Source organism: Pyrus communis, chromosome 6 (genome assembly GCF_041283825.1).
Source record: "Pyrus communis isolate YQ-2024b chromosome 6, ASM4128382v1, whole genome shotgun sequence".
NCBI classification, from domain to species: domain Eukaryota; kingdom Viridiplantae; phylum Streptophyta; class Magnoliopsida; order Rosales; family Rosaceae; genus Pyrus; species Pyrus communis.
This window is the reverse complement of record NC_142570.1, coordinates 8,206,785-8,216,508: the sequence shown is the minus strand read 5'-3', so window position 1 is coordinate 8,216,508 and position 9,724 is coordinate 8,206,785. Positions and strand designations below refer to the sequence as shown.

General features: G+C 40.1%; 2 protein-coding genes and 1 non-coding gene across 3 annotated transcripts; 1 reads left to right on the top strand and 2 right to left on the bottom strand.

Moving 5' to 3' along the window:
- The first annotated feature begins 1,896 nt into the window (after positions 1-1,896).
- Positions 1,897-4,129, top strand: LOC137711152 (Glutaredoxin family protein). Its single transcript, XM_068450360.2, has one exon. It carries the CDS (start codon positions 2,039-2,041, stop codon positions 3,200-3,202), a length of 1,164 nt encoding a protein of 387 aa, XP_068306461.2. The 5' UTR covers positions 1,897-2,038; the 3' UTR covers positions 3,203-4,129.
- On the bottom strand, positions 3,803-3,874 carry TRNAC-GCA (transfer RNA cysteine (anticodon GCA)). Its single transcript has one exon. It is a non-coding gene; the product is annotated as a tRNA-Cys (tRNA).
- Positions 4,130-6,898: 2,769 nt separating the features above from the next.
- Positions 6,899-9,452, bottom strand: LOC137710868 (DCD (Development and Cell Death) domain protein). Its single transcript, XM_068450021.2, has 4 exons — positions 8,490-9,452; positions 7,838-7,938; positions 7,434-7,628; positions 6,899-7,215 (listed from the first exon to the last, which is right to left on the bottom strand). Exons 1-4 carry the CDS (start codon positions 9,274-9,276, stop codon positions 7,174-7,176), a joined length of 1,125 nt encoding a protein of 374 aa, XP_068306122.2. The 5' UTR covers positions 9,277-9,452; the 3' UTR covers positions 6,899-7,173.
- Positions 9,453-9,724: the final 272 nt, after the last annotated feature.

Genomic DNA, 9,724 nt, shown 5'->3' with positions numbered 1-9,724 from the left:
ACAGCAATTATGTGTTAATTGTGTCATGACTCCCTAATATTGGCACAATGTGGGAAACAAAATATGCCTATTTTTAAGTCGTTTAAGTTGTTCGATCTTATCACTAATTGTGGTATGGATGCATGGAGATGCCAAGAAAAAATCGAAAGACAAAATCTCTCGTACGGAATATTGATAACTTATTAAACCCTAATAACCAGATGAGAATTGTTATTATCACTCTAAAAATCTCATTCTACACTCCTCGCAAGTGTATTTTTCTTTCTAATTATAGAAAGTTTGGAGTGCCAAATGAGATTTTTAGAGTGCTAATAACAATTCTCTAACCAGATTTATTTGAATGTTAGTACATCATAGATATTGATGCTGATCGCTATAGATACATAAATTATTATGAAAGGCTAGCTGGGGTTTTTTGTTCCAGCAATCATGTAGACATGGGACGTCTAATTAAGATGTTTGATGTTGCAGTATTTGTTGGAGCAGCGACCCACGCAGATTTCCAGTTTTGATTCGTCTGCCGTGAAAAAACACAAGCATATTTACCTATATGATGGATGGATAAAAACGGAGAGCCAAAAGCACAAAAATTGGAAACTTTGAAAAGGAAACTGAATTCCGCAGACTAGTTTCCTCCCTATGCACATTTCTACTTATTTATGATCTCTAAATTGAATAATCAAAAGAGAATCAAGATACAAGAAACGGAAACAAACAGAAGCGTGCATAAATAGAAAAAAACGTATGCAAAAATCATTTCCCGTTTTAAAAAATAGCCAAATTGTAGTCGTGTGATGTATGGCTCATATTTTGAACTTTCAGAATTTCAACCACTCCAAGGGGTTTCCAGGACTCTAAACAAGTATGCATGAGAAGAGATTGGTACATACCATTTTTGTATTTGGAACATCGGTGAAGTGAGCAACCCAGTTTGCAGTACTGAGTAACCTGATCCGCAAGACTCTGAGGCTGAGCATTATTTCCACACTTTTTTTGACATTCTTTGATACATTCTGCAGTTGGAGGCAAACCACAGCCGCCGTAGCATCGTTGGCGACATTTTTCATTTGCCATGGCACTCCCAGTGATTAACAGAAAAATCATCACCATCATCACCGCTGAGCTTGTGCCGACGACACCAATATTCGACTTCATTTTTAAAACTTTTAACCTAATTACTATGGTAAAAAATAGTTTTTGAAATCCAGGAGCCCTAGGATACCTTTATATAGGGTCCCATTGTTCTTGAGTCGTTGTGATTCTTATCCCATTCAATTATATAAGGAAACTACATAAATTTAGAAATGGACAGATTTCAATTTCTTTCATGTACCTGCATATCAGTTTGTTTGTTATTCGCCTGATTAGGTATAACTAACAAACTTTATATACGTCTTATTTTGTATTGAATTCTTTTTTTTAGTGAATGTATTAAAATGTTCAAAATTTGTACGTATGGCAAAAGAAGTTCGAGAAAGGGAGAGAATTTTGACTAAACCACACAAGTTAAAGGAAATCTCTCATGGGTTGTTTGTTGGAAAAGAAACAAATGTCCTAGAAATTTTAACAATTTTGTTCCCAATCAATTTTTTCTATATTTCTCATCACGTAAAACATAACGATGACTAATGACTTCACTCCAACTTTAATCACCTTTGAGCTCGGTGTCACTGTAGTGAGAAATTTCCTAGTATCGATGAAAAAAATTGTGGTATAGGCCGAGTATCATCGTATAATCCAAAGATTTTCATAACAAATCACATTCCAGCCACTAACATATCTAAGCCAACATGAACCAATAAAACCACACTAACAAATCACATCCCACGTGGCAGAAACCAAGAGGTGCACCTTGTTTATCCAAACACCACATACCAAAAGCCACACAAAATACATCCCTCCTCCTCCCCCGACGTATATCATTCGATTGTTTGAGTTCATCCCATACAAAAAAAAAATAGAAAAAACCATACTCTTAGCTCAAATAAAATACATACACAATCCGGCAGTCGAAGCAACTAACTCCGTCTTTGAGAAAATGGGCTGTGCCTCCTCGAAACGAATAGAGGCAGCAGCCGTGGATTACAAGCCGGCACCAGCGAGCTACGCCGTCTTTGATATCAACACCGTCCAAGAGCCCTGGCTCGTATTCGACAATACAACGTCGCAGGAGCAGGAGCAGCAGCAAAGCCACGAAAAGCCCGCGCACATGCCCGCCCAAATCCTCGACAAGCTCAACTCGTTCGAAAACGAAGCGGGGGTAGCCGCCCCTCACACATGGGACGAAGTCAGCAAGGCCTTAGAGGACCTGAAGCCCAATATCAGGCCCAAACCCAAGTCCGAGCCCGATACCCAGCCCGAACAGAGCCCATCACCAGCCCAGAACGAACCGGCTAGCAGGAAGCCGCGCAAGAGCGCGTCCTTCCACACGCTCGAAGAGCTCGACGCGAGACACACGGCGAAGCCGACTCCGTTGAAAAAGAGTGAGTCGATGCGGTCCGCGTGGAAGAAACCCGTCCCCGCTGAGCTGGCCCGGTTCGAGTCACGAGTTGACACGGCGGCGGCTGAGTCGACGACGACAGTCATAAAGTCGGTGAGGGATAATATGTTTATAATGAGGGACAGGATGGAGAGAGAGAAAGAGGGAAAGCTGGCGGCTTACGATAGGATGATGAAGACCAGGCGGGACCCCCTGAGCGAGTACCCGGAGAAGTGTCCGCCGGGCGGGGCGGAATCTGTGGTTGTGTACACGACGTCGTTGAGGGGCGTGCGGCGGACGTTCGAGGACTGCAGTAAGGTGAAGGGGATTATGGAGGGGCACAGGATCGTGTACGACGAGCGTGACGTGGCGCTGCACGGGGAGTTTTTGGGTGAGCTGAAGGGATTGCTGGGTGGGGAGAGTAGTGGCAGTGATGGTAATAACGTGAGCGTACCGAGGGTTTTTGTGAAGGGGAGGTATATTGGGGGAGTGGATGAGATCGTGGAGCTGAATGAGTCGGGCGTATTTGGCAGGATGGTGAAGCTGGCACGTGTGGAGAGAGGGGTGGGGTGGAAAGTGTGCGAGGGGTGTGGTGGGGCCAGGTTTGTGCCGTGTATGGAGTGCGGAGGGAGTTGTAAAGTGGTGGTTGGGGATAAGAGGGAGAGGTGCCCCAAGTGTAACGAGAATGGACTAGTGCACTGCGTGGCTTGTTGGTCATCGTAATCTAACTTTCACTGGGATATGACACGAGAAAAACTTATATGTGATGGGAATTTACGGTGATTAATTATATGTGATTTTGAGAATTTATGTTGTACTGGCGTAATGTTTGATTAGAAGGTATAATTATCATGATAATTTTGTTGTCAGTACTCGTTTGTATAATGATGTCTATTAGGGTTTTAATTATCTTTTTGCTTCTAATGATGTCTTAAGTTTTTAATGGTGTTGAGAAATGTACGGTTTGTCCCACAATTTATTTGCAAACCATGGTAAAACAGAGAAGGGAAGTGATTTGTAGGTAGATAGATTGAAGAATGTATAGAAAGTAGAATGTTTGATTAGAAGGTATAATTACCATGATAATTTTGTTGTCAGTACTCGTTTGTATAATGATGTCTATTAGGGTTTTAATTATCTTTTTTGCTTCTAATGATGTCTTAAGTTTTTAATGGTGTTGAGAAATGTACGGTTTGTCCCACAATTTATTTGCAAACCATGGTAAAACAGAGAAGGGAAGTGATTTGTAGGTAGATAGATTGAAGAATGTATAGAAAGTTCGAAGTAGAAACAAAAAAAATACAAAAATGTATAAAATAAGAGAGGGCCCAACCGGGTTCGAACCGGTGACCTCTTGATCTGCAGTCAAATGCTCTACCACTGAGCTATGGACCCTTACTATTGCTATCTGTTCCAAATATTTGTCTTGTTGTCTCTCACGTCGAAACATGAAGAGATAAGATAGCGACGAGTGCGACCATGAGTACCAAAAGAAATAAAGCCTTCCGTGAACTTATTGCTCGTGGGGCATATCTCACTAGCTTTCTTTAGTCTGTGGTTGCTGTTTCGATCTATGTGGTCTTTGTGAAAGTTGTTGGAGTCATCTTTCCATCGTTTTTGTAAATTTGGGTGATTGGATCTCTGTTTTTCCGCAATACTTTGCCGGTGGTAGCCCAAGTTAAGTTGTAGGGTTTCTCTGTTTTTAGGCTCAAAACTTTGTTGTGGGGGTTCCCTATCATCTTTGTACTTTCCATGTAATTAGACCTGTTCTTTGGTAATTATGGTTTGCTGGTAATAAATTCACCTTTTGGACAAAAAAATGAAAAAGAAATAGAGTCTTCCAATTTGTAGCTATCTGCTCCAAATATACATGACAAAATTCAGAGTCTTGAACGTGAAGTAGTGGGTAAGAATTCAATATGTTAAAAATTACGAATAATAATTCATATGATTCGATGATAATTAACAAGTGACTAAGATAAAGTTTTCTTTAAAGACCGACTCTTGTAATATAATGTTTAATAAAGCATTTTATTCAATAAAAAATAACCACCTCGATCTCGTGACAATCAAACATTCTGGAGGGTCAACTTCAGCCCACCCCTTTGGACTCTGAAATTTGGATTATCAACTATCAATATTATTCAAGCCAATTCGTTTCTGTCACGTTTGGGAGTCAATATTTTTTGCGTTTCCAGAACCGAGAGTAGAGAGAGAGCCAGTCAATATTTCATGAATTAAGGGCCAACAAATTCTTAACTAACCATTTTTTTATTGTTGTTATTGTAACATTAACGTTGCCGACTAAAACAAAGTAAGGAATAAGGAATACAGAAAGTGGAAAAAGATGGGGAGAAAAAACCGAACAAGGATCCTTTCTAGATTTTCTTTGTGGGAATCGAGTGGATCAATCAATCTTTTTGGTTCATCATATATCGTGCGGTTAGAAATCATTTAAAATTTAAAATTTAAAATTTAATATAAATAGTACTTAACGAAAACTAACCGCACGATATACGATAAATTGACAAGATTGATTGATCCCCTAGATTCCCACAAAGAGGATCCTTATCAGAGAAAACCAACCCTTTTAAGCTGCGGATTGCCTAACTAGCAACCACTCGTTATGTTAAAGGACTGTTTTCTTGTAATCTTTTATTATAAGCAATCCATTAATGGGAGAACGACTTCTTCAAACTCGGTTACAAGATGAGCGACACACATATACTTATTTCTGCACAACCAGTAATCGATAGTCTTCTTCGTAAATGTGTTAGTACTTGGTCATACGAGAGAATTGTCGGACTAGGTCACGAGATGAGAGGGATACTATTGACCCTAAAAACTACCAAGCTTACGTAGCGCGCAGGCCAAGTAACTAATGAGCTAACTACATCATTTGGTTATGTGCGGGGCGTGCCAACTCGAAGGTTAAGCTCGGCCGGGGAGTAAAATATGTTGATGTCGCGTTGAGCCAGCTGCTGACTTCTTGATCTTGCGAGTTCGGTCGAGGAAGGAGCATGTCTCGGCCTTCGGCTTCTAGAGTCAGAAGACAAGACTGCTAATTCTGTGAAGTTCACAAATTGTCGGCGCCGGGTTCGATCACTGTGATTATATTCATAAGAGTATAAGCACGCTGAACTGGCACCAAACTATATGGACACAAATACTTGAAAGAGATGTATGTCTTGATGATAAATGTGGTTCGGCCGTTGGAATGCTGAACTCTAAAGTGTACTTGTGAGTATCCAATCATAAAACAACTCGGTGTTCAACATGCCGAGCTTAGTAACCTATAACACCTCACTTCGCCGAGAAGGCTGAAAAGATAACCTTTACCAACAAGGACTCGAAAATCCTTGTCAACGGAGACGTGAATAAATAACCAGTCAGTCTCGAAGTAGTACTATTTATCCAAACTGAAGGTGCTCCTTGATCTGCTGATTCTACGGCTCTAGTACTGTTTATCCAAACTGAAGATGTTGTCGGTTGCCTTCACAATGCTGTTTATCTAAACTGAAAATGTGTTGGCGAGAAGAAAGGGGAAGAGGATAAAATCTCAAAGGTTGTTGAGAGGATTTGCGCAGGGCAATTTGTGTGTTGAATTGGAGAGGGCCTTGAACGATGCACTCCATCCTTTATTTATAATAGCAAACCCCTTCATGGCCGAGCTAGAATCGTACTCGGATTAGAACTCCTCAACCCAATCTGATTAGGTTTTGGCCAGTCCTAGCTCCAATAGGACTTTGAACCAAACATCATAACAAACTAGATTCATCTCCTGATCCCAAGCACCTTCGGCTTCAAAACTCTTTGTTCCACTAGGAACCGACTACTTCACCCTTTATCTAAACTAATCCTCTTCGCAACAGGATTAGACCGACCCTAACTGAACAGCTCACAAGAAAATTCTTGACAAATACCATTGGGCCAAGAATAATTCCAGGCTCGGCCCAAAATAATATTTTGGGCCCAAACAGATACAAACACTTGTTTATACACAACCGGTAGTAGATAGTCGTCTTCATTGATTGTGTTGCGTACTTAGATCATACGAAAGAATTGTCGTGAAACCATAGATATATTTTCCGTTTACACAGTCCCGCGGTAAGTTCCACATAATCTAGAGTCCCTAATAACCATCAGTAGTCCGACACGTCAATAATAGGGCCAGATGGTCGACTTCCAAAGCGCCGGTGAACGGAGGCCACAACTATAACGGTCCTAACCATAAATATTGATCTTGTTCACAAAAAGAAGGCGGCTTAAGGATTAAACAATGCAGCAACACAAGTATTTTGATAATCCAAGTTCTTTGCATCCGCCATATATTATCGTAATCTTAGACACCTCATATTCCATAATAAATAATCGATTCTTAGCATCTGTACTTGCTTATACATTACAAAAGACAAAGAATAACAGAAAAGCCAAAGGCATAACATTATATATGGGCGTCTTGCAAACATAGGATTATACATGTTTACATATTATACACTATATATATATATATATGTATTCACCGTCTTCTGATTGATTCTTCTCATACTCTTCTCACATTCTCGACGCACTATATAGATATATATATATATATATATGTATCTGGTGCCAAGTAAGCCCTATGTTCTCTCTCTCTCCCTCTTCACTAATGTGTATCTTGTATGTTCTGTACGGCCTCTATATTTTGTTGCTGTTCAAGGGTTTTGGTCTGCAAATATATCTAACAGAGACAGTGCCTGCAAAATTGTACAAACATTCATTAATACATAGAACTCCCTGTATAATCCGACAACAATCAATGTGCAGCAATCTACAGTCGGATGAAGTGTTACTAATCCAAACACGTGCACAAAAGTGCAAAACGTAAAATTTGTTGTCATGAATTTGTAACACCAGTGCTATGATCACACTAATTTGCCAAGAGCGTAGTGAGCTTTGGTCATGTGGGCATTACCTCAGGTACGCTAAGCTCAAGTCGGAATTTAGGACCATCGTAGTGGTGAAGAATTGGCCTGAATGAGTCCTCTTCAAGTGGCTCACAGACTTTCCGAGTAAAAACTCGAACCTGAGCCGGGAAACGTGACTCGCCGGGACACTTCTTGTCCTCCCAGGCCGATGGATCAAAGTTGGTACCTCCAAAACTTGCAGCCTAAGCATTCACACACAAGAAAGGTTGTTAGGTTTTAGCAATATTAGGTAAACTACCAGTCGGTATTTTTATCAAATAAACAATACCCTCTAGAAGTTTGGCCAAAAGTTGAATTGAACAAGTAAATTCCACTCCTACTACTTCCAAAATAAAATATAATAAAATACAGTCTAATGGACAGATGTCAGCTGCTGGGTAGGAACACAAACCTCAAAAATTCCATGGAGTTGATGGGTGGAGTAGTTGTAGAGGAAAAGGGGCAACCCCGGAGTTATCGCCCTCACGGAATCACGATAACGTGGAGGCAAACCTGCAAAATCACAATATTTAATTTAATATCAATTAATCAAATTAACAACTAATCCTACCAACAAAACCAAAAACAAATGCAGACGGAGCTTTATCATGCTAAAAGATAATAATACTTATACACTTTAATGCGAGTTTAATCTTTACCGAAAACTCATTCCTCTTAATTTTTAAGAATTTAACCCAGTCCACATACATAAGTTCTTAAAAAAAACCCTTTCAAGCCCAAAAACACCTTCTTTTTTTTTTTTTAATCACTTAATTCTTCAAGTATTTCTCACTACTGAGATATGTTCCGACTAACTGATAATCTAAACTATTCTAATTTATAAAAAAATTCGACCTATGTGCAAAATATGGTCAGCTGTCCTGGCTAACCCTAGCTAACACCAATTTTTGGATACAAACCCTAAATAATAATAATTTAGAAAATAAAAAAAAAAATACCAGGAGAAATAATAAAAGAACACCAAATATTTGTTATGCTACAAAGAAAAAATTAATTGGAAGAAAAAAATGAAGGAAAATAGAAATTAGAGGGGAAAGGCATACCGAAAAGCTGCCTCTTGAGATTCTCTTGCATGGTATCATTGTTGCAGACAAAGATATATCCACCAATGGTTTCATTTCTCGGCAGAGACTCGGCCGGCGGAAGCGTCTTAAACCTCTTATCCACGCTACTCTTTCCATCCTTGTTATTATCATCTCCGCCGCTGCCGGATTTCTTCTTACCGGGATTGCTGTTATTGTTGTTCTTCTTCCCAATTTTCCCGCCATGCATCTGATCATCCTCGTGAGCCTTGTTCTTGTAAGGCTTCAAGTTCATAGCATTGTTATTGTTGTTGTTATTGTTGTGAATTGCAGGCTTGGAGTAAATCCCCTTGTTGAAACCGCCATTGAGACCAACGGTGGTATTCTGCGACGCGGCGGCGCCGCCGAGTTTCCACCCGTCGTTAAAACCATTGTTGAAGTCCGAAGCTTTTGGCTTGAAGCTGTTCCACCTGCTGTCGTTGAATCCATTGTTCAATTCGGAAGCTTTCGGCTTGAAGCTGTTCCAGCCGTCGTTGGAACTGCCGTTCGCGTCGGAAAACGCCGCTTTCGGCTTCAGATTATCGACCCACGAGTCGTTGAACCCGTTGAATTCGGACCCTTTCGGGGTCAAATTAACGATCGGACTCACTTCGCCACCGACCTTTATATCGAAATTCCTCCTCTCATCGGGCCTCTTGCTGTACGAATTGCTCCAAATCGAATCGTTGATGTTCAGATTTGCGAAGTTGGAACCTTGAACTCGAAGCTGGTCGCTGAACTGCCAAAACGACTGGTTGTTGTTCTCCATTTTTGTATCAATATTCGATTGAAAAACTACAAATCGCGATCTGGGTTTTTGAGAAAACTGAAAAATATGATCTGGGCTTCTGAAAGATTTGTATTTTCTGCAGTGTGCGTGGAGAATCTGAAGAGTGAGTAGATAGAAAAACAGAGAAAAAAACAGGGGGGGTGAGAAACTATGAGAGGAGAAGTGAGGAGTGGATGGTTAAATAAAGGTGATAATTCATTTACTATTTGGATCGTGAGAGGAGGAAATTTCTGGGAAAGGGACAAAAGGGGTTTGAAGATGGCGTGTTCATTTGTCAAGGGAAGAAATATACAAAGATATTTTTTTTTATTTACTTTTTTGGAGGGAAATTGGAAGAAAATAATAAAATATATATATATATATTTTTTCTTGAGATTATTAAGTTTGAGCTAAACAAAAGGATGATGATGTGATGACAGCATAAACG